The sequence below is a fragment of the Megascapheus bottae genome, chromosome 3 (genome assembly GCF_031878675.1).
Source record: "Megascapheus bottae isolate mThoBot1 chromosome 3, mThoBot2.hap1, whole genome shotgun sequence".
Classification (NCBI taxonomy): domain Eukaryota; kingdom Metazoa; phylum Chordata; class Mammalia; order Rodentia; family Geomyidae; genus Megascapheus; species Megascapheus bottae.
Window position 1 is genome coordinate 67,489,582 of NC_143511.1, and position 25,148 is coordinate 67,514,729.

At 40.8% G+C, this 25,148-nt stretch overlaps 1 protein-coding gene across 4 annotated transcripts in view; it reads left to right on the plus strand.

Moving 5' to 3' along the window:
* The first annotated feature begins 1,392 nt into the window (after nucleotides 1-1,392).
* The window catches only part of Slc44a1 (solute carrier family 44 member 1), a 170,337-nt gene continuing 146,581 nt past the window's right edge, over nucleotides 1,393-25,148 (plus strand). For 2 of the 4 annotated variants that reach the window (XM_090330369.1, XM_090330368.1), the window contains exon 1: nucleotides 1,396-1,681. In XM_090330369.1, coding sequence (XP_090186495.1) covers nucleotides 1,649-1,681 — 33 coding nt within the window. In that variant the 5' untranslated portion in view covers nucleotides 1,396-1,648. Of the gene's footprint in view, nucleotides 1,682-25,148 lie in introns of all 4 variants that reach the window. The other 2 variants (XM_090330367.1, XM_090330366.1) reach the window with 2 other exon arrangements.

Genomic DNA, 25,148 nt, shown 5'->3' on the forward strand with positions numbered 1-25,148 from the left:
CTCACAGACAGAGAAAATGGGACACAGCAACTAGGAGAATTCTTCTATCTCCCTGGCCAGTTCTTTGTCCCAGGCTTCACTCCAACTCCTCAAGAGATTAGGTTTTTTTTTCAGCATACAGTAAACTGAACTCCTGCACGCTTTTCCTGTCGGACTTGATCTTGAAACTTGGTGGTCTTCTGTTTGGAGGGTCTACCCTACTGTTGTCCTGCTCAGTTGTATCTGTAAACAAACCTTTTATTTACTTATTTATTTTATAACTGAGTCCATTTGAGACATTCTTTGTCAGGAAGCATTGGGATATGAAGAAGGCTTGCTTATAACAGGATCTGATCTAAGGACATTTCTGTTACCATTAACTGTGAGCTGTAGTTCTTTTATTTTTCCTGTCATCTTTTAAATGTTCTACCCAGTAGTCTTGGGGATGGAATTTTTTTTTTAAGGTCTAGCCCAACTTGTTGCTACCTCCAGAGTGTACTAATTCAACATCAAGGATCTGTAAGAGAACATTCAACTCTATTTCCAGTGCCTCTAAGTTACTGAAACGTAGTATCTTCTTCGTAAGTATTTCAAATATGAACTGATGCCCACTTACCTTTCTTTGGGGGGGGGGTTACCTAGCCTACATAAATGTCTTTGGCTTGAAATCCGAAAGTGTTTTTTTTTCTTTTCCCCCTTTTGCCCATTTCTGGCCTTTTATTACAATTTCAAGCTGGGTGCGCTTTGCTAAGATGCCCTTGAAGGCTTAGTTTCTACATCAGCAAAATGGGACAGTGGCAGCAGATATATTCTTCCCCCCCTCCCATCTTCCATCATCTATTCTTTTTTTTTTTTTTTGGAAGGCTTGTTACATACGTACCCTTCGGGATAAAAAAAAATTAAAAAGAAATCAATACAGGCGATGAGCACTGAGAAACCATCAAGGAACCGGAGAGGGAGGAAAACCCCTGGTGGCTGCTCAATGCCTCTCTCGGGTCCGGAAGCAACCCGGCTCCATTTCGACGGCGAGCCCGCCCGCGGCTGGGGCGCCGCAGCCCCAGACGCCCTCCCGCGCCCCGAGGCAGAAGCCAGCGGGCAGACGGGCGCAGACAGGCAAGGCTGGCTGGCAAGTCTGTCTGCCTCGGTGCCACCACAAAATGGGCCCGGCACCGCGCAGGCTCCGACGCGCGCCCTAGGGCCCGGCCTCGTTCTGGTTGCCGCCGCCCTGCCGTTCGCGCGGCGCAGCACTGGGGGCGGGGAGTCTGATGGGAGACGCGCGCCGCGCGGAGGAGGAGGCGGCGGCGGGCGGCCCGGGAGAGGGAGAGGGAGCGGGAGCGGGACTGGGCGCGGGTGGTGGGAGGCGGGGGACGAGGGGAGGCGCCGTCGCCGCCGCCCGCCCCTTTCCGCTGGGAAGCAGCTGCAGCAGCGGGAGCCGAGCGGGAGCCGCGCAGCCGCCGCCGCTGCTGGGGGATGTGGCGGGCGCCCGCCCCGAGCCGTGCAGTCTCCTGAGTGCTGTTCATCGCCGCCGTCGCCGCTGTTGCCACCGTCGCCACCGAGTCGTCCGGGGCCAGGCCGCGCCCTCCCCGGGGCGCCCACCGGCTCGCATGCCGAAGGGCTCCGGGGCGTAGCTGCGCGCCCGGCGCCGCCTCCGGGCTCCCCCGGCCCCGCCATGGGCTGCTGCAGCTCCGCCTCCGCCGCGCAGGTGAGGGGCTCCCGCCTCCGGGCCGCCCGCCCGGATGCCTCCCCCGCGCGCCGCGCCGCCGGGCCGGCGCCCGCTGCTCCTCGCCAGCCCACCACGCACCCCCACCAAAAAAACCACCCTCTCCATGCGCCTCGCCTTCCCGTGCGTCCCGCGGGTGCCCCGGCGCTGGCTCTCTGTCCGCAGGCGTCCCCGCGCGGCCCCCCGTGCGCCCAGGGTGCGCTCCGGGGCCCTTCCGGACGCGGGCCAGGGTGAGGGGGGGCCGCGGTCACACCTGAGCGCCTGGTCCCGCCCGCCTGGGGTACCGAGGCTGGCTCGGCGTCCCCAGGTTGGCATCCGCTCCTCTCGTCTTCCGGGGCCTGGCTCCTCTCTGGCCACCTCAGTGGAGTCTTTCCCCCCCCTTCCACCCCCGCCGACTATGTTGTATGTTCCCAGAAGCTGTACTCCCAGCTGGGGCTCTTCCCCTCTGTCCCACCTGATTCCCAGTTTCTACTCCATCAGCTGTGCCCACCCTTTCCTCTGCCCCCCCCTCGGTTTCCTATCCCCCCTCCTACCCTCCCCCAGGCCCGAGTTCAAGTGCTGGAGCGAGTCCCAGAGCCCTTCCACGGCCCGTTTCTCGGATCCCACCCGCTCGCTTCGCGTGCCCTCCCCCCTCCCCCTCGGTGCCTTGACCCCGGGCACCGCGGCCTCTGCGCGCCCCGAGGCCCCTGCGGGAGCGCCCACACTGGGCTGCGAAGGAGATTGGGCACCCGGTGGGTGACGGGAGCCTTGCGGAAACTCCTTCTTTGTTGCCAGTGTAACAGGAGGAAGAGGTGCCGAATTTAGTTTTTCTGTGGGCACTGGCTGAATGTTGTCGCGGAGGGCTGGGATGCAGATTTCTTCCACCCTGCCCCCATCCAAATGTTCCTAACCTCCTCTTCTTGCGCGAGCCGAGCCCTTAACCTAGGGTGGAAATGTTTTAAGACTACTGCATGAGGATCAGATGTAATACAACTTGACAGCCGATCACTAATAGCTGAGAGGACCTGTTTGTCAATTACCTAATTTAGTGGATTAGTGAGTATATTTACAAATACGATAAAATGCAGTCAGGAATACTGCATCTAACTGTCTGGCGGTGGAGTATGAAGAATAGGTTCTGACAACGCCTGAGATGTGATCTCCTCAGTTTCGTTAGCAGTAGTATTTAACAGTGGCCTGATTTGTTTGTTTTGGGTGGTAGGGAGAAACACTCTTCTTTTTTGTGGAAATAAAAGGTAGTCGGTTCTTGGTGGAGAAAAACGCTAGTTTTTTTTTTTGGGGGGGGGAATCCTCCAGAGATCTAGCATCTGTGATAATACCAGAAGTGTTTTGCTACTGCTAAATGACTATATATAACTCAGTTTTAAATAACCCTGCATACTTGTTCCAAAAGTCTGAGATCTATTACAGAGAAAATGACTAGAATTGTGAATGAGCGGAGGACATTTATGCATTACTGGGTATCCATTCTGTTTGTCCAGTTCTGAAGCTGATTGGTTTAGTTAGCAAAACCTTCCTATTAGGTTGGAGTGGCAAAGAACTGTCACTTGGTGTTCAGGAAGGCTAGATCAGGGTTTGCATGTCAACATATAAAGATGTAGACTTACATATCCCATTTGGCTGGTTAGGATATTTTGAGGAGGGGAGCATCTAGTTGGATATTAATATTTACTTGGTTTCCATCAAAATGAGGTGTTTATTGCATTGCCTTTATTTTCAGAATTGGGTTACTTTGCATTGTTTATTGGTGGTGGTGAAATGCCTGGGAGATAGAAAAGTATTGATAGTTTATGGATGGTTTGTTCAGTCATGAAAAATTTAATTCAGGAGGAATAGATTCTGCATCAGAACTTTGCTTTAAATAGGTAGCAAGTCTTGCATTTGTCTCACCCCACATCATGCATTTCAGAACACTGTCACATTCTTTGCTTCCCCCACCCCTTCTCAACAGCCAGTTTCCTTCATGCCCTGTTCTGCAGACAAAATGCATGTCATGCACCCAAAGGATGGATATATATATATATATATATATGAGTGTATGTGTGTGTGTGTATTCCCCTTATGAATTGCTGTAACCAATCAGTAGCTGTCACTTGCCATTGAGGCAAGCTTTAGGGGCTTGCAATGTTCAGGGGAACATTGAAGAGCCAGATTTTGTGCCAAATAAGCTTTTTTTTTTTAATTTGAGATTTTTGGTGGCATTTGTCATTTATAAAGTGTTAATCTGTCAAAAGCATTAGAAATTAGAATACTAACTATGTGTGTGTGTGTTCAAGCAAAATAAGGATCCAATTTTTAATCTTGTCCAGATGTAATTCCATATCACCAAGCCTCTCTTAGGGACTTTTGATGTATTGCTACTGAATTTTAAGTTTCTACAGTAAATGAACAGCTTTTGCTTTTTCTATCTTTGTCTTTGTTGCAGTGCTTCATCTTACCTTGTACATAATAGTTGTTCAGCATCAGTCATTGGGAAGATTATATACGCTTAGATTTGCTAACATCTGGCTGCAAGTGATATTGCATATGACTCCATTCCTGACCTCTGTTTCACTTCTATGGTCTGGTTGATTAATTCCACTAAACTCCCTTCTTCTGAACTCAAACCTGAACTGTATGTTAAAATTCACCTGCCTTTCTTACATTAATTCCTGTTCTATCAGTGATTCCACCAGCTTCAAACAGTTTTTCTCCTTCGATAGCTTTCTCAGTGTGTATATTTTTGATGGAACAGTGGCTGTAACATCTTAAAAGAGCTTGTCTGCAAACTCAAATGATATCAGGAATAACACATCAAAACAAACTTGTTTTGAAGTAATCTGTAGTCCAGCTTAGTTTTTTTTTTTTTTTTTTTTTAGCAGTACCATCAGCAGCTTCTAAGCCCTGGCAGATTTTATCAATGTAAATAAAATACATTTTCTTTTTGTAGTAAGGATCCACTGTTGAAATACAATTTATTTTCCTGCATAGTCTCTTGTCATGTAGTAGACTTTACTGGTCTTCAGATTTTTGCCTTTTGTAATCTGTCCTGGTATGTTTTTGACAGTGTCTCAGTATCATAATTTGCCATCAAAATACTTACTCCGCTTCAGAATTTTAAATTTAAAAAGTGTCGTGTGTCACAGTGTATACTGGTATTTCATCACTGAAGGCAGATTATTGACAAAATAGTTGTACTATATCAGATATGAAAATCTAAGAATCTTATAATTGAGTCAAGGTTCTTACAGAAGTCTGGTTTTTCATGTCCTTTTTTTAAAAATTAGTGATCAGCATTACATATTGTTAACATTCTGTATTGCTTAATGATTGCTCACAAGTCACTACATGATGGCCTTTGCCTGAAAGTCTTTTTGAAGGGAAGGCACATAAAAGTAAGACAGTCTGAGTTTCTTTTTACAGCACTAATTCTTTCTAAGACTCTTAAAATTTATCCTCATCTCTCCATAATTCGTTTCTTCTGTTACAACCTGACATAATTTCTATTCTTATAATGTTAAACTTCAAAGTTCACTTGTAAATCTTCAGATTTATTAAATGTTCTTTCCCATTGACAAACCAGTCTAAGTGAAGGAGGCTTTTGAAAGATTACTTAGCAAATTGCTCCAAGTCTTTCTTGTTAATGGCTAGATCATTATTTCTCACAGCAGTGCTTTGGATGCTGGGAAATTTTTGTAAGTGCCCTGAAGTCCTATGTCCTTTAGTTCTAGCCTTAGACATTGAGAGAGGGAATAGAGAATCTTTCAGGTTGAACAAATTGCCCTTTGTCCGACTTTTACATATTGTCTTCAAAATGAGGGCTGTATATATTTAACTACCTTTTTCTAGCTCTCCTATCTTGTTTTGGCAGTGATGAGACAAAATACTGGGTAGTATTTGTGTATGTTAAACTGTGCCATGTCGTAACAGAACTTGTGGAGTATTTTTTTTTTGGCTTGGTGGGGGAGGGTCATGGGGCTTGAACTTGGCCTGGGTGCTGTCCCTGAGCTCTTCAGCTCAAGGCTACTGCCCTACCCTTGAATCAAGCCCCATTTCCTGTTTTCTAGAAGTTAATTGGAGATGAGAGTCTCAGGTCCTTTTGTGCCTGGGCTGGCTTTGAACCTTGATCCTCAGATTTCAGCCTCCTCAGTAGCTAGGGTTACGGTATAAGCTACCATGCCCAGGCGAATTTGTGGAGTTTTAACAAAATGGCACAAATGAAATTTGAAGAACATAGTGAGAAGTACCAATAGAGACTTAAGTTGTTCCATTGCAATAGGACCTATAAAGAAAACTTACTGTAAGGAGCAAATAAGTCATGGTATTTTTTTTCTCTTTGTAAATATTGAGCAGCTATTATAGAGGATTCATTCCTCAAAAACTAGATATAAAAGTAAATGTTAAAATAGTTGGGAAATAATGTAGAAGTGGTAATACTTTTGTATAGGATTCCCTCCCCCCCTTTTTTTTGGTGCTTGTCTTGGGGCTTGAACTCATGGCCTTAGTACTATCCTTGAGCTTTTTTGTCCAAGGCTAGCACTGTACTCTACAATTTGAGCCACAGCTCCAAGTTTAGCTTTTTTGATAGTTAGAGATAAGAATTTCTAGACTTTCTAGACTGTGAATTATGATTCTCATATTTCAGCTTCCTGGGTTACGGTAGCAGGGATTGCAAGTGTGAGCCATTGGCATCCAGCTAGAGGAATTTTTTATAGTCATTTTAATGTTTTAATATTACCAGTATTTGAGTTGATTTTACTTGCATTTTACTGTTGAAGAAATTGAGATTTGAGGTTAGGAAACCTGAAATCACAGAGTTAACTTCACCTCAGGACTAGTGAGTCTGAATTTTGTGCTAGTTTTGTTTTGTGTGTTCATATACATAGTTCCTAAACCTTAATTTGCATTGTTCCCAGTCTCCAGTCCCATCTTGTGCTATGGTAGGCGAGAACCACATCTCCAACCCATAAATCCTTATATTCTTTTCATTTGTTGTGCCATTCTTGGGGCTTAAACTCATGGCCTGGGTGTTGTCCTTGAGTTCCCCCCCCTCCCCCACGGGCTAGTGCTCCATCACTTGAGCCACACATCCACTTCTAGCTCTTTGGTGGTTACTTGGAAATAAGAGTCTCACAGACTTTCCTGCCCGGGCTAGGTTTGAACCATGATCCTCACTAGGATTATAGGTGACCAGTGCCTGGCTCTCCCTTTCTTTTAGTCTTTAGAAAAGGTCAGTTTTGAGTTAAAGGAGCTCATCTTAAAATTAGTCATTTATGGTAGATGGGACTGGGGTTTGAACTCCTCAAGGCTTGAGTTTCCTAGTTTTAACACTTGAGCCACTCTTTCAGCCTTCCAAGTTAAATTTCATGCCACTGTTTTGAACCACCTGTAGTTAGTAGCTGGGGAGTAGCATCATCCTGTAATAAAGCAAAGTTGCCCAGTTAGAAGGCTTCAGAAATTCTATTTGATACATTAACAACTGGGATGGTAATTATGAAAGTTTGTCTGGCTACCATTAATTTGTTGGTAACTATTTTTCTGTGCTATCCTACCATCCAGAATTATCAAAAATGAATGAAATAGGTCAATTTTGTAAGCATGGATTGAATTTGGAAATTTCAGTATATATTAGCTGTATTAGAAATAAACCAGTACTTCCATTTACTTTTCTGCTGCTCCAACTAGCATTTAGAAATACAAAGTGGTTGAGGCCAAAGGGAAATTATGAGGTAGCTGGATCTAGAAACTATTTAGCCTCTTCTTGTGTGTTCTTACTCTCTTAATTCTTTTCTTCAACTTGGCTACAAATTAGAATCACACAGAGAACTTTACAAAACACCAGTGCCTGGGTTTCACTTTCAGAGATTCTGATTTAATTGATCCAAAGCTGCTGCCTGAGCATCTGAATTTTTTAAAGTTCACTGGTGATTCTCAAGCCACAAAGACTGAGAACCACAATTCCTTCGTCCTTCTCTAGGGAACTTCATTTCCTCCAGTGGTGTCAGTTATGGTTTGTGTGCCGACAATTGCCAAACTGGATCATTGAATTGAACCAAACCTTGTCCTGGCTGACCCTAGAATAGTGTATAGGCAGCTCAACACAGCATGTCTAAAACTTACACTGAACTCCAAATGTGTCAGTCCCCTCCATGTCTTTCAGTATGTCTGGTTCATTGAATGGTATCACTGTCTTGGTTGTGGAAACGTGAGTCATGGAAGGAACCTGTCTTCTACTTTTCCCAGTTAGTCAGCACATCTTGCCTTTTTCCTCAAAGTGACTTATCAGTACCCTAGACCAAGCTTCTTTCATCTAGAGATCTATCTCACTGTATCCATTCATGCTTCCTTCTCATCTTTCACATACTCTATTTTGGAAACATGGAAGCTGATTGATTGTGTTCTTCTGTTTAATGCTGCTCAGTTGTTTCCAATTACTTTTGGGACAGAGACCAGAAATCTCTTAGCCTGGTCTGTACTGGTCCTCATTTACCTGCAAAATCCTTTTTCCAGGCTCTTCCCTACTCTTTTCAGAGTTTGTACACATACTGTTCAGCTGTTTAGAAGGCTCTTTGCTTTTTCTCACAAGCCTTTGACTTGTTTGCTTTAATTTGCAGCCTAAAAATCATTTCTGTGGGAAAGAGGCTTTCTTCAGTCCAGACCGTGTCTCCACATTAAACCCCATATAGCCTCCTATGTTTTCTCTTTGAACACTATTTAATAGCAATAAACCATGTAATTATCCAGTTACTCTTAATGTGCCAAGATTTGGCAAACTGTAGGCCATGCACCAAAGCTTACCTGTTAGACTTGGTTTTCTGTGTCTTACAAGCTAAGGATAGTGTTTGTATTTTTAATGGACTGAAACAAATCGTTAAAGAGTATTATTTTATGAAAATCATATGAAAATTGAATTCCTCTCTCCACAGTAAAGTTTTAGTAGGCCATAGCTATACTTAACTTACTATCTATAGCTGTCACAGCTAAGTTGCTGTGACAGACTTTGTGGTTTATGTGCATAAATATTCTCTGTGGCCTTTTACTGAGAATTTTTGTGGTCCTTTGCTCTAGTTGTGTTGGTGAAGGAAAGATCTTGTCTAGGTTGTTTATTGCTGCTCTTCTCTGTTGAATTGGAACCAGTACATAGTATGTTCTTTTTTTTTTGCCGGGGGGGGGGATTTTTATTTTTATTTTATTTTTGGTTGTTGTTTTGGTTCTGGTCCTGGAGCTTGAACTCGGTGAGCTGTCCTTGACCTTTTTTTTTTTCCATATTAAGAAATGCTTGAATACATTAATAAATAGTTTTTGTTTTGCCAATATCTATGAATAAACAATTTTTTTTTTTTTTTTTGCCAGTCCTGGGCTTGAGCTCAGGGCCTGAGCATTGTCCTTGGACTTTCTCAAGGCTAGAGCTCTACCACTTGAGCCTCAGCACCACTTCCGGCTTTTTTCTATGTATGTGGTACCGAGGAATCGAACCCGAGTCTTCATGCATGCTAGGCAAGCACTCTAACCACTAGGCCAAACTCCCGGCCCATAAACTAAATTTTAATTTGCAAATTATTTTAAACTGTGTGTGTACGTGTACGTATACATGTCCTGGTCCTGATACTTTAGAAGGGCCTAGGTGCTGTCCCTGAGCCTTTGTGCTTAAGACTAGTGCTCTACCACTTGAGCCACAGCTTCACTTTCAGCTAGATAAAAGTCTCATGGGCTTTGTAGCCTGGGCTAGCTTGGAGCCATGATCCTCAGATCTCAGCTTCCTGAGATTATAGGCATGAGCCACTAGTGCCTGGCAAGGTGTTTTTTTGTTGTTGTTTTGTTTTTGTTTTTTTCCCCCAGTCCTGGGCTTGAGCTCAGAGTGTGAGCACTGTCCTTGGACTTTCTCAAGGCTAGAGCTCTACCACTTGAGCCTCAGCACCACTTTTGCCTTTTTTTTTTCTATTTATGTGGTACTGAGGAATCGAACCTGGGTCTTTGTGCATGCTTGGCAAACACTCTACCACTAGGCCAAACTCCCAGCCCCTGGCAGGGTTGTTTTTTAAGGCAAAATTCTTTACAAAGTCTCTACAGAAATTTTAGTACCACCCAGCTTATGGGTTTGTTTTTTTTTTTTTTTTTTGGTCCTGGGTCTTGAACTCAGGGCCTAGGTCCCTGAGCCTGGCTGTGCTCAAAACTAGAGCTCTACCACTTGGGCCACAGCTTCACTTCTGTCCATTTCTGTTTATGGGGTACTGAAGAATTGATCCAGGGCTCCATGCATGCTAGGCAAGTGGTCTACCCCTAGCCCACATTTCCTGCCCCTAAAGTTTTTTTTTTTTTCTATTGTAGGAATAATATATAGAGGGGTAACAGTTACACTCATGACACTCATCAAGTGCATTACTTCTCGTACACTAATACCCCTTCCCATGTTTTTGTCCCTGTTTCCCTCCCCACCCCCTCCCAATCATCTTGTTTTCCCTCCTTTCCTTGCCCCTAAAGTTTTAAACATAGTGATATTTATTTGTTTCCAGTACTTTGTTTTTTTTGTTTAAAATGTAGCATAGCATATATTCTAAATTTACATTTATACATTGTAACAAGTTTAGTATTAAAAATGATTCCCATTTCCAGTATGTTCTGATGTATTCATTGTGGGGAGAGGTGTTAGTTTTACTTCTTTGCTACATTCGTCTCTAATTTCATGTGTACCAGTGTTATATAAGAAGACTTAATAAACATTTGTTTAATAAACCATTGAACTTTTCTTTTTTTTCCCAAAAATAACATCATCACTCCCCTTAGGCATTCTCTATTATGACATACCACAACCAAATATTTGAACGTTTTGTTTCCTTAGTAGAGAAACTCATAAAAGTGATGATTATTCCCGTTTTTAAGATTTCTGGATGTGCCGAAACTTTTTAACACAAGTGTTTTACTTCTGGATACATTTGAATAACATCAGGCAAAAAACAGCATAAGGGTAGTTCAAGCTGTTAAAGCGGTGGTGACAGTTTTGAAGTTTGCTTTATTTTGTAGCTCTATGATAAATAATGAAGATCGGGATCTGGTAAGATTCATCATTAAAAGCCATTTAGGATGTCCCAACTAAGGAAATCAACAACAGCCATATGGCAAACCTTTCTTCCCCCTTAAATCTAATTACATTAGGAAAAGGTTTTATCTCCTGTAAACCTGTGGCTCCGAGCCTGTGGCTCCTGTGGCTTTGGTAGTTGTGATGTCAGCAAACACCTAGCTTCTCCTTGTTTCTGTTCTGTTCTAGTAAGGAGGGAAGCTTTTCCTCACTTAGCACCCTTGTGATCCCAAGATGACTAACTTTTCTGATAAGTTTTGGCAAAGCTGAAAATCACCACTGGTTTTTCTTCAATAAGAATTAGGGAGGGCTGCATACTCTGAAAATACTTAGGAAGAGGAAGGCAAAGGATCCAGTGATTCCTTTAGTCTAACCGAGATTTCCCTGTGACTCAAGGAGTAAATGGAGTAATACTGGGGCAGAAGTCAGCTTTTGTTTGCAAGGCAGCAGTTGGGGGTGGATTTTGGAGAAAGGTGGCTGAGTGGGGGCAGCCAAGTAGTGTCTGCTACATTCTTCTGCCTATGAAATCACACTTCTATGGTATTTTCTGACATTTTGCTGAGCTCCAAGATAAACCTTTTTATAGTTCCTATATGAAAGTTAAAAGGATCTTCATACTCCCCTATTATTACCCTTACAGTGAGACTGCTGTAGCCCGCCTTTCTCCTTTATCCTCATTGCCTCTTTCCCTGTCTGACCCAAAGACAGCTTTCAGATGGAAGATCATCTGAGGTTAAGAGTAATAGTTAAGTATTACTTAGTATTCTGGAAAGAACTGGCTCCAAGTCTTCATTCAGGTTTACACCAACAAATTCCATCTCTACCTCACAATTTCCTTTTCTGCCTCTTCTAAATTCTCTACCTTTTCCCTAAAAATTTCATTTTCCTCTTTTTCTTCCCATTGTTACCTGCTATACTTAATAGCTATATATCATGGAGTAGAATATGTTCTCGTACACTATGGAGGTAAAAAGTGTGCCTCTATTTTCTATTTACATTTCTATTTCTAGTTAATTTTTCCCTATAAGCAGAAATCCAACGGAAGATCCACATCACTGACTCTGATCAGAACTCTCTTATATGCCAGATATACCTCTGTAATAGATAATTTAGAGAAAGAGAAAATAAACCATATATAAATATGTTCAATCTTGTTACTTCTCAGCAACAAGCACAGAGGCATCCTTTTACTTACACCTGTAACTTTGGAGCAAGGTAACAACACAGTATTACTTGCCTTTGTGGTTTTGACTCAAATATGCTTTATTGATTTGCTGAATAAATTAGAATGACCCTCTTGGGATACTGTTTGACAACATACCTTAAAAGCTTTTCAAGAAGTTGACATCCTTTACTTCGTAATTCAAAAGAGTAGTAATGTTAGATTAAGAATGCACGTTAATTGCAAAAGAATTCAGTTTTAAATGTCCTATTTCTGATGTGAAACTTTTTTTTAATATAAAATTTGTTTAAATTGAATTGACACTATCCCATCTCTAGCTGAATGAATGATCTTTTGCCTTCTGAAACATCCTTAGAAAGCTATTTGAATGCACAGCTTTGAGCACCATTATGTGGGAATGTGGGCCCCAGCCATTCTCTATTGGTTTGGAGCTATCACTAGCTAGATTATTTGGACAAAGTCTTCAGTATGGCAGTTTCAACTGCAGGAAAGTGAAAATACTAATGATACTTTAATAGGCTTATAGCAAACTATACAAATGATGAAATTAATGTCAACAAAATCTCTTAGGTATTCTCACATCCACTCATCGTCTCCTTATAAAAATTGTCTTTTGAGTTTTGGAATAGAGTGGCTGACTTCTGAAAATGTTGGATTGTGCCAGGGAGTGCTGAATGATATGAACAAAACAAACAACAATAGTAAAGGTTGGCTAAGGTAGGTGATTAAGAGTTCAAGGAATAGGGAAATCAAGAGAGGATACAATAGAGCAGACTGTTCTCTACAAGCATGGAGAAGATGCTTTAAGAATGGGTCCTTTAGAGAGGAAGAAGGCATGGAGCACAAGATTCAACAGTGGGCAACCAAAACTGATGGCTAGTCATTTGTGAGCTTTTGCTATCAGGAGAGTTAGGACTAAGTACTTAATTACATTTCCCATTTTTACAGTTCTGAGAGGAGATATTTGTGCTGGCTATATTTTTACAGAGGAGGAAAATGAGCTCAGGAAGGTTTGGTGGCTTGTGTAAAGTAAGGGAGGACATTCCTCTACTGTACTTACAACTATTAGGTGATGTGTGGATGTACCTTCCATATTTCTGTGTGTGCTTAGGTGTGTGCTTAGGTAGGTTTTAAGTAAGCATGTCTCAAAATAATGGTCAGGGTATAATAGTTTGGAAGAGACTCAGTGTAAGTGGTTTTTCTTTTTTTCTAAAACCTTGGACTCCAGTAGCTGCCATGTATGTTTTTGTTCCTGGATGCTCTTCAGTTTCTCTTTACAAACTTCTAAGTCATATAAAATTTGTCCTCACAGTGTGTTTACTTAATGTGATTGTGTTTTTTTTTATTAAAGAATCTATTAACATTGATTTTTTTTGGTTTTGTTTTTATTTTATTTTTTTTTGCATTTTTTATTGTAATTAGTAAAAGGGTTACATGATATTTGCTAGATAGAAGGTGCATTAATTCACATACATTGATACCCTTTCACATGTCTTGGTACCCATTTCCCTCCCCCCCCACACCCCCCACCCTAACATTGATTTTTTACATCATATTTCAAATGTCATGTTTAACAAATAAGTATTCAAGAAGGGAATCTCCATATACAATCACTGGCACATAGATTATAGAACATAATTAAAATTAAGTTGAGAGTTTGTATGTCATAGATACAAATTACTATATGTAATAAAACATGTCTATAGAGCATATAGCCCGTCATGGATTTTTATGTCTATGTAGTTATGTTTATATCTCCAAGATCATATCCATAACCTTGGGTACCCAGTGTTATTTTTCTTTTTAAAGACAGTGTCTCAGGACCAGGAGTGTGGTCTAGTGGTACAGTGCTTGCCTAGCATGCATCAAGCCCTAGGTTTGATTCCCTGGTACAACATACACAGAAAAAGCTGGAAGTGGTTCAGTGGCTCAAGTGGTAGAGCTCTCTAGCCTTGAGAAAGCCCAAGGACAGTGTCCAGGCCTTGAGTTCAAGCTCCAGGACTGGCAAATAAATAAATGAAGTAATAAAGTGTCATTGAAGACAGTGTCTCACTATATAGCCCAATGGGCTTCAATCTGATGACATTCATTCATCGAGCTGGTATTACAGGCATGTACTGCCATGCATAGCTGAGAATGTAGTTCTAAATGCAGAGTATAAATTTCATATTTAGCCTTTGGAGATTCATGCCCTCTGAAGAGTTAATGTAATTTATGTTTGTATTATTTAGTATTGAGTTTCAACAAGGTGCTGGAGCGTAGTAAGAAAGGTAAGGATGAAGAAAATGACCACAGTGAAGTTGACTGTAGAACAAAATATTAATGTATACATTAAGATGAGATTACAAAGGCAGAGATTCTCACCAGCCGGGTAAGAATCGCAACTTTTTTTTTTTGTTTGTTTCTTTAAACTTCACTTTAAAAGTTTAGCATATGTAGCAGAGGTCTAAAAACCCTGCTTGCTAGGCTTTGTTTTGCATATGATTCTATAATTTCACAAATCTGAAAGTACAAACTATTGGAAAGTAATTTCAAGACATCAAGTTTTTTTTTATTAACAAATTTATTAACATTGATTTTTACATCATATTTCAAATGATGTATTTAACAAACAAGTATTCAAGAAGGGAATCTGTATATACAATCACTGGCACTTAGATTTTAGAACATAATCAAAATTAGGCTAAGGGTTTGTAAAGACATCAAGTAGCAGATGAAGTATTCTTTCATCAAGAAAACATTACAGACTGTGTACTGGCATTTAGAAGCAGATTGTAGTTTGGAAATAATACTTCAGTAAGTAATGCAGTTTTATTTTAGATAACACTTAAAAATAGTTTAATCTGAAAAAGTAAGGCCAGATCCAAGTAGAAAGGTGTTATTTTTGAAGTTATAAAGACACAAAAGGAGCAGGGAGTCTCCCTTGCCAGAAAGGACCTGTTATTTAACCAACACTCTGTGCTGATAGGAGTTGTTCCTCATTTATACCATTTAAAGATACAAATGTTTATTAATTACAATAAAAATATTAAAAAAAATAAAGATACAAATGTTTCTTCTGCAAGAATGCCTTAATCATCATATCCTCAGGTATCTGCCTCTGAAGCACCAGGGCAGTTCTGAGGTCAGGAGACTTGCATACTCTTCTTGCAGTACCACTTCCCCTACCCCTTCTCCCATTTGAAAAGTCATAGTGCATGGTCATATGGAAGGGGCATGTCCTTACTGCCACCCTGGGAAATTACTTTTAACTTCACTTATCTGGTCTTCATTGGACTTATCCTTTAAAACTCAGGGGTGGGGATATCTGCCCCATATTTAATGTATGATGAATATTCATTGTGCGATGGGACAGTCATATGCTTCTCAGCTGCTGACAATCAGCTGCTTGTAATAATAATTTTGTTTCACGTATGATGTTATTTTATCCAAAGGGCTTTTTGCAGGAAGATGGTTCCTCACCTTGGTATTATCTTGCCTGGAACAAACTAGTTTGTCCTGCTGAATGCACTTCGTGAAACCCTTTTGAGATGTGGATTCTCGGTGCTTTTCTGAGTGACAGTGTGAGAGTTGAATGTGAGGAAAGAAGGTTGTTGGCTCAGGTAACTCTTACCATTTCATGGATTTTTTTTTTTTTTTGGTGGGTCATGGGGCTTGAACTCTGGGCCTGGGGATTTTCCCTGAGCTCTTCAGCTCAAGGCTACAACCCTACCCTTGAGCCACAGCCCCTCTTCCCATTTTCTAGTAATTAACTGGAGTTAAGAGTCTCATAGCTTTGTAGTGCCCGGGCTGGCTTTGAGATCCTCAGATCTCAGCTTCTTGAGTAGCTAGGATGACAGGCATGAGCCACTGCGCTTGGCTTCATTCTGTGGTTTGGAGAGTGAGTGAACACATCACAAACTTCAGTGTGGTCTTTCAAACATGAACCAGGTAGTCTCAATAAATTTCAGGTCATTGAAATATTTAACTTAAAAGCCTTTCATGTGCATCAGAGTGGTTTGAGTCCTCTCGAGAAATTAGAAAAGAGTAAAAAAGAAAGCTTCAAGCCAGAAACTGTAGAATCAAAACTGCCATGGGGTCACAAGGACAAGAGCAAGAGGGGATCCAGTCATCTGTAAGCTGATGTTTTTCTCCTTCCAGGTAAGCTGTAGAGACTCTAGGGACAGTTACAGGGATCAAATAACACTGCAGATGGCCATCCAGACAGAGCTAGGACCTGCTGATCAAATTCTGACTATCTTTTATTGGAGAAAGAACTGAGCACAGAGTCAATGTTATACAGATCCAAGCAAATAGTAGATTCTCAGTGTTTATTGAACATATGTGAAAGGGAAATATGAGGCATTCAGAGACTAAAACTTGTTTATGATGCTAATGATATTTGTCAAGGTGACAAATATAAACTCTCAGTGGAGGGAAATGGGAGTGAACTTGAAAATTGAAACAGTCCACCATTCAAAATGGTAGTTTGGGTGCACTTTTGAATTTAATCTTGGTGGCACAGATTGGATTTTCCATGTTATAATGAAGTTTTAATGGACACAATACTATTAGCCAGCTCAGGAAAAAGATCAAAGCATCATAATATGAAACTCTTAGCCTTATCAACACCTAAGTATACCAGGTTGACCTATCAATAGATTTATAAGCATGAATAAGAGTTTCATTTTTCGTTTGTCTTTACTGTCACTCTCATCTCAAACACTCCCTTGTCCCTGTGCCTACAGTGCAAAGGACATGCTGAGTTTTCTGATCTATCTGGATACCTGTCTGAGATGAGCCAAAAAGAACACAGTTGGAATAAGTATAGGTCATATTTTGTTCTAAGTACCACTAAGACTATGGACAGTGGCAGTGCTGCAAGAATGAACTTTGTGGGCCGGGAGTTTAGCCTAGTGGTAGAGTGCTTGCGTAGCATGCACGACAACCCGGGTTCAATTCCTAGGTATCATATATATGGAAAAAAGCCGGAAGTTGCTGAGGCTCAAGTGGTAGAGCTCTAGCCTTGAGAAAGTCCAAGGACAGTGCTCAGGCCCTGAGCTCAAGTCCAGGGCTGGCAACAACAACAAAAAAGAACCTTGCTTCTGATGGCCTCAGGAATTGAAGAATCTCCAGGAGCAAGAAGAAGTTTCTGGAAAGAAAAAGAACCAAGAACATCAGGAGGTGGGGGGAGAGGGGAAGAGAGGGAGAGAGGAGAGAGAAAATCACTACTTGGCTACATATGTTAGTTGTGTTCAACATTTATTTGTGGGCCGGGCACGGTGGCTCATACCTGTTATCCTGGTTACTCAGGAGGCTGAGATCTGAAGATCGAGGTTCAAAGTCAGCCTGGGCACTAAAAAGTCTGTGAGACTCTTAATCTCCAGTTAATCACCAGAACACTAGAAATGGTGCTGTGGCTCAAGGGGTGGGGCGGTAGCCTTGAGCTGAAGAGCTCAGAGACAAAACCGACAGAAAAAAATGCTGCTCAGGCTACTCAATTCCTAATTTAATAAAAGAACTGTGCAGCTCTGTGTTCATTGTAACTTTATCATTGATCCTAATTCTGTGGCTATCAGCTAAACGTAATGGAATAGCTGAAATTAGTCCTAAATAGGTGCCAAGCTTAAGTATGTGATTTGAACTTAAAAATCCTTATTTACAGCTATTCATAATGCAATTAAGGCAGACACTATAGAGGAGAGAGTTGTGGACAGGCTATTAGAGCAAACATGAATCTCATGAGCTGGGATTTTGGCCTAGCGGGAGAGTGCTTGCCTAGCATGCACAAATCCCTAGGTTTAGTTCTTTGGTTACCACATACACAGAAAAAGCCTGAAGTGGTACTGTGTCTCAAGTGGTAGAGTGATAGCCTTGAGAAAGCTCAAGGACAGTGCCCAGGCCCTAAGTTCAAGCCCAAGGACTGGGGAAAAAAGTAAAAAAAAAAAAAGAAAGAATTTCATAAATATTCTGATTTGTATAAAGATCTTGTCAAATTACCTGTAAAAGTCTAAAAAAAATAGAAACTAAAAACTAGAAAAGCAGAACTACTCTTTAAGGAACTTAGTCATTACTCATGAGTAATGATTCATATTAATGCTTAACTGATCAGAATATATAGAGCTAAATAAACTTAGGAAAAGTTGATTATGTTTAATGATACAAAATGAAAGAAACACTATTGTCCTTGAAATGAAAAAAGAATTGTACCATAGAGTAGAGAGTCCAGTAGAGGATGGTAGCTACAGTATGTTTAAACATGTTAATTTTGGGGTTGGGAGTGTGGCCTAATGGTAGAGTGCCTGCCTAGCATGCACCTAAACCTGGGCTCGATTCTTCAGTACCATATATACAAAAGAAGCCAGAAGTGGTGCTGTGGCTCAAGCACTAGTCTTGAGAAAACCCAAGGACAGTGCCCAGGCCCTGAGTTCAAGCCCCAGGACTGGTGCAAAAAAATTAATTTTGAGTTTAATGTTGAAATGACAACATTTAAGAGGGGATTTTTGTTTTTTTCGTGGGTCAAGACTCTAGATACTTTACCAGAACACATCAAAAGGTATTTTGTTGTTGACCTATCTTCTCTGGCTCTAGCTGCTCATACCTGTTCAACTGAGTCAGATCTCTGTTACTCTCGCAGGAATCGACAGTGTTCTTGTCATGATCTCAAAGTCCTCAGACTTACCTGGGTAAAGTGGCATATTTAATGATCCATGGCTACAAAACCACAGGGATGTGTAGAACTTCAGTTCATCCAATATGTCAACTAATTTCTCAGCACTATGTCAAACCACCTTGTCTTTCATCTTTTCCCATTTTCTCTTCTATTTTATATTTAGACCTCAGCTACTTCCAAAATATTTTAGATGATTTATAATCAAATGTAAATATATTTAAACTTTTTGAACTGAAAAATCAAAAGCTAAAAAGAGTAGGTATATGGAAGATGAAACATGAATGTAGCGAGAGTTGCTTCACCCACCGGTGTTTCTGGTACTGTTTGAATTGCACGATTGGCATAGACCAAAGATGTCTGGATTTGTTTAGGCTGTGCTTAGCCTTCTATAGCAATAGAAGAACCAGCTGCTTTTTTTTTTTCCTGCCAGTCCTGGGCTTGAGCTCAGGGTCTGAGCACTGTCCTTGGATTTTCTCAAGGCTAGAGCTCTACCACTTGAGCCTCAACACCACTTCCGGCCTTTTTCTACATATGTGGTACCAGGGAATCAAACCCAGGTCTTAGTGCATGCTAGGCAAGCACTTTACCACTAGGCCAAACTCCTGGCCACCAGCTGCTTTTTGACAGTTAATTTTGCTCTCAATTCTTAGCCGTTTCTTACTATACAGATGAGCTCTGTGTCCTGGTAGTTTGGTAGTCCCTGGTTAGTTTCCATTAGCCAGATAGAATGAAAAAGTACAATCAGCCTTGAATGTGTGTCAAAGTGAATCCATCCTCATAATTTATTACCTTGTTTGGCTAATTGCTGAACAGTTTCTGCTTTTGGTTGGGCACCAGTGGCTTGTACCTGGAATCACAGCTTCTTGGGAGGCTGAGATCTGGGCATTGTGGTTTGAAACTAGCCTCGATAAGTATCTGTGAAACTCATCTCCAGTTAACCACCAAAAAAAGCCACAAGTAGAGTTGTGGCTCAAGTGATAGATGCTAGTCTTGAGCAAAAAAAGCTTAGAGACTCAGTAGAAACCTTGGGCTCTCCTAGCAGAGATTCACAATAGATCAAAACCTAGATACATAAGGCCATATAGTATGACACTAAATGAAAGGACCTCCAGGATATGGAAACAAAAACCATATAATGGGTGATTTTTGTCCTTAATGTACTGTGTTATCTCTCATCTCTTTTACTGTCCCTTGGTTATCATTGTTACAGTATTTTACCTTGTTATCTGATATATTTTATATATGCTTAATTGGTTATTTGAAATAGGAGAGGGAAGTGGGGAAATCAAGTTGTGCGGGGGAGGGAGGGGAGGGAAATGGGGACCATGACATGAGAAAGGGTGTCAACATGTTTGAAGTAATGTACCTTCTATCTGGTGAATATAATGTAACCCTTCTATTAATTACAATAAAAAATATGAAAAAAAAGCTTAGAGACATTACTCAGGCTCTGAGTTCAAGCCTCAGGACTGAAACACACACACACACACACACACACACACAGTGCTTTTATTCTTCAAAAGTATGTGTCTGATTTCTTTTTGTTCTTGGTAATATTAATAATAAGCTACTGTTCTTGGCTCTGAAGCCCTTTAGAGATCAAATGACATTTTTAAGTAGTAAGGAAACCCTCAGATCTCTTTGTTTTTTTTTCTAAACCCCCCCCACACACATACATGATCATACTAATGACTGTGATATTTCTCTATGCATGCAAATATGCTTCATAGTGCTTAAAGACAAGTCAGAGCAGGAAGAGTGACATGATGTTAAAAACAGTGGATAAAGCTAATAAAAACATTAAAGAGTGTCCATCAGCAAGATTTGTTTATGTTAACAAGCTCTTACTAATTATGGGTGAGGAAGCTTTTTTATTTTTCTTCCAAGAATTATGAATAACAAGCAGGTGTCCATGAGAAGCATATCCCATCATCTGTCCCATCATCTACCACATGACTTCACATGCCTTATGTGGTCTACAGGCTGGATGTTCCCCATCCTTGTGCTTAGATAAGCCAGGGATTCTTATTTTACTGGCTGTTTCTCATAATCAATATGAATGATCCTCCTTTTGCAGTTTATTTCATTTAGCCATACATTATTTATGCTAGCATTATATTCAAAATTCCTTTGAATTCAATTTATTTATCTTGCCTTTATTACTCAATAAGAATTGTCCTAGCATCAAACTGATCATTTTGAATAGGCATCTATAGTACTGAGTCATTGCCTGTAATTATTACGTTGTTTTATTTGGAATATTTCTCCCTTCTTTTCAAATGGTAGTCTCAAGAGCCAGCCCATACCATTTCCTTTCAGGATGTTATCCTCTGTAGTTCACTGACCCAGAAACAAGTTCTCCTGACTAGAATTTAGTAACATACTGGTAAACTAACCCACTGTAGTAAATATTTAGTTTGTTGAATGTATGTTAGAAGTTGAGTGTAACATGAAATGATTGGCCTCTTTTTAAGTATAGGAGTCTCATGGATTTTTAAAACATCAGCTTGCTTTAAACTGTGATCCTCAGATCTCAACCTCCTGTATAGCTAGGATTACAGGTATGAGCACCAACACCTGGCTGCTTTTTTTTTTTTTAACAATTGGGAAAATGAGGTTCCTGTCTGGTTTTCTGTAAAATGATGACCTTTTTTTTTTTGACAGATATTCATTAATACATCTACTTATCAACCCAGACCTATGATGATAACCCAGAGGGTGCATCATGGATCCAGGTTGTATGATGGTAATTTAGCTACTCTTGTCCTCAAAGTACCTACATGCAAAGTAGGGGAAATAAGACTGCTGGAGGAAATTAAATAGACCTGTCGTTTCACAGAAGAGGTGCCCATCTCCAGTGGAAGAAATTAAGGATGCTACTAGAAGTTAATACTTGTTCTAAGACTTGAAAGGATTGGTTTTGGAAAGTTGATTGTGTTTAGAGTTTAAGTTTTGGAAATTAGGGTATAGTTTCTCACATTACCAGTTGACTATTGGCTCTAAACTTTCCTCACTTAGTAGCATTGCCCAACTAAGTTTGGGGGAAGACTGTAGAAAAAAATTATATACAAATCCTTCAGCATTATACATAGCACATTACAGACAATTACAGATAAATTTTAAAAATTATCCTTCAGTCATTGTACAAAGAGGCTTCAATTCAGCTCCTACTTTTTCTTGTATGCCAGTATTGGGGCTTGACTCAGGGTCTCATACTCTCATTTCTTTTTTGCTCAGGGCTAGCATTCTGCCACTTGAGTTACAGCTCCACGTCTAGCTTCTTGCTTATCAGAATCTCTTGATTATGTTTGCCCCAGCTGACTTTGAACTGTGATCCTCATATCTCAGCCTCCTCAGTAGCTAGGACTAAAGGTATTAGCCGCCCATGCCCAGCCTATCATTTGAGTTCTTCGACAATATCGGGGATTGTAAATGGCATTCCAAAGTTGAACATAGTTTTAGGGCAGCTCTTAGCTCTGTTAATTGATCTTCAAACTGCCAGGAATATTGACTTTCTGTTGGTCAGATTTTGCTCCCAGCTTTTGTGTTTTGTTCATAAAAATGTGAGCTATGCCAGTGGAATAGTACATGGTAATTTGGTCTTGTCCCTGAGGGATCTACTTCAGTTAAACATGGACAGGGAAAGTGTGATTCTTTCTTATAAAGAGTAGTGACCTTTTCAATTGATTTCTCTAATTTTAAAATTCAGTGAGGATGGACCAGGAGCATGGCTTAGCGATAGAGTGCTTGCCTTGCATGCATGAAGCTATGGATTCGATTTCTTGGTACAACATACACACAGAAAGCTGGAAGTGGTGCTGTGGCTCAAGGGGCAGAGCACTAGCCTTGAGCAAAAAGCATCTAAGGCCTTGAGTTCAAGCCCCTAGACTGGCAAAAAAAAAAAAAAATCAGTGACTATATTGAGTTGGGTAAGGGGTGATGTGAGGGGGCGGTGTGGGTAACACAAACACAGCCTGTTAGTTGCTCTCTTTACACTTCTTATGCGAATCAGAGCACTGGAATTTCCTTGATCCTGTCCCCGCTGCTTCTGGCTCCCCATCCCCCACTGCAGTTTTAGTTTTGGTGTTTTTACATGTCTTGTCACATCATGAAAGAACAATCTTGTGAGTCACCAGCGGGTCCAACAAGTTGAGCCACTCAAAGCCCTTTAATTCCAAGTGTCCTTGATCTGTGGAAGCAGCTCAAATAAATCTCCTGAGCAAGTTTTCACAACTTGCCCACATGACTGCATTAAAATAAAGTCCCCTCCTTTGCACCACTTCATCTTCTTGTAAATATTTCTTGAATATGTGAAGACTAAGGTGATAGCCTCAAGAGTCACAAGTCTTAATCTGTTACTCTCTCACCTGGTGCATTTGTTCAGCGGCTAGAATTGGAGAAAGAGAACTAGAGAACTAGAACAAGAGATGTAGCGCAGGACACCAAGGTTATTTTGTAGCAGACAAGAAAATTATACACTCAAGGAAAGCAATCAATTTAGTAAATAATATGTTCTGTTATGGAGAAAAGAAAGACAAGGGGGATGGGGAGTGTATGTACTTTTGCATTTTACAGTAGAGCATTTGGGAAATCCCCTCTCCCCCATACATCTAGGAAATGAATACATTAAGCTGTGAACAAGTGGAAAATTCAGAAGATCAAAAGGGCGGCAGCAAGCCAGCTAGAGTAGTTGGGTAGTGGAGTGGAAGCTGTACCAGAAGTACTTAGATGAAAATTAGTATAAAAATATTGACTTTTGTTGTGAATTGAAAGACTTTGAACAGGAGAACAACAGTGTCTGATTCTGATCCTATCACTGCATTGACGTCAGTGTTGGGAGGGTCAAAGATAGAAGCAGAGAGAAGGCCAGACACAGATTTAAGTAAGAGAAAATAGTGGCTTGAACCAGGGTGGTAACAGTGGAGACATGTTCACATTGCATCATGTTTAGAAGATGCATCTATTAGCTTTTCCCAAGAAGCTGGAATATGCTATGAGAAACTGACATTAAAGTGTTCACTTTGAACGCCTAAAAAAAGTACAGTTAATGATCACGTATTGGGGAAGACTGTTCAGGAAACCAACTATGTAGAGAATCAGGAGTTTGGTGGTAGCCATGCCGCCACACACTAGGAACAAGAGGCTATGTGTTATCAGCCTTAGTTCTTAACTTCAGAAATGTACAAGCCTCATTTCCCATTTCACTATGACAAATCCATGTGCAATCAATATTTATAAACTTTCAGTGGCATGTATAGTCGTGTGTATGTGTATGCACGTGTGTCAGTAGTAAAGCTTGAACTCAGGGCCTAGGAGCTGTCCTTTACTTTTTTTGCTCAAGGCTGATGCTCTGCCCCTTGAGACACAGTTCCATTTCTGGTTTTTTTTTGGTGAGAATTGTAAATAAGAGTCTCATGGACTTTTCTGCTTGGGCTTGCTTTAAATCATGGTTCTCAGATCTCAGCCTCCTAAGTAGCAAGGATTACAGGTATGAGTCACTGTGCCCACCTTGTTTTTGTTGGTAGGTACGCATATCTAGCTTACTGGGTTAGAAAAGTAAGTATCAGATCTTAAACAGGCTAGCTATATTCTGGTAATGATGAGGTGGTATTAGACATAATGGTTCTGTGCGGAACTCAAATGTTTCTGCTTGTACACCATGGTAGATGGCCATGGAAATTATGAGCAAATGAAAACCAGAAACTAACTAAAGCCTCAACAATAGTATAACAGTAAAAGTAAAACCTGGCACTAAATCCAACAAGTTCAATGTGAGAGAGCACTCAAAACTGAGAAATTATAATCAAGCAGTGTTAACAGCAGCTTGAAAAATCAAAACAAAGAAACTAACACAGTTAACTTTTTCTGTATCTACCTTAGGACCTTCTAGATTTCTAAGCTTCTAACACTGGGGCTCATGCTTTCTTTAGAATGAGGTCTTGCCTTCTATTATACACTATTTTCATGAGACATAAGGCTGATTCGGCATTATAGCTATGTCAGATCCATTGTTTAACACAGGTAGGAAGGCCTTTGTGGCTTCCTCATCTGCAGTCACATAGCTTTAGAAGTATTATGGCCTGTAGCCGTCACTTCTATAGATTTTTTTTTTTCAGTCATGGGACTTAAACTCTGCACTTAGGCATTGTCCCTGAGCTCTTCAGCTCAAGGCTATTGCCCTACCCCTGAGCCACAGTGCCACTTCCCACTTCTGCAGATTTTTGATGCCTTCCTCCCCAAACAATGTTTTATATTGTAAATGTGCTGTTTTTAATAATCATGAGAAAACTTGCCTCACCAGGCAGTGTTGCATATGAGGCCATTGTGACCCCTGCAGTATGCTAATGCCATTCATCTCTGCCAGTTATATATGAGGTAATGCATGCCCAGGAAACACTGGCAGATCATACTGTAATGTCCAAATTGGCCTTCTTAGACCTGACCTAGAACTACCTCTTTACAGACATTATTATAGATATTCAGAAACTGCAGATATAGCTCAGAAGTAGGGTTTTTTTTTTTTTTTTTGGCAAACTCAAGGTCCTAACTTCTATCTCCA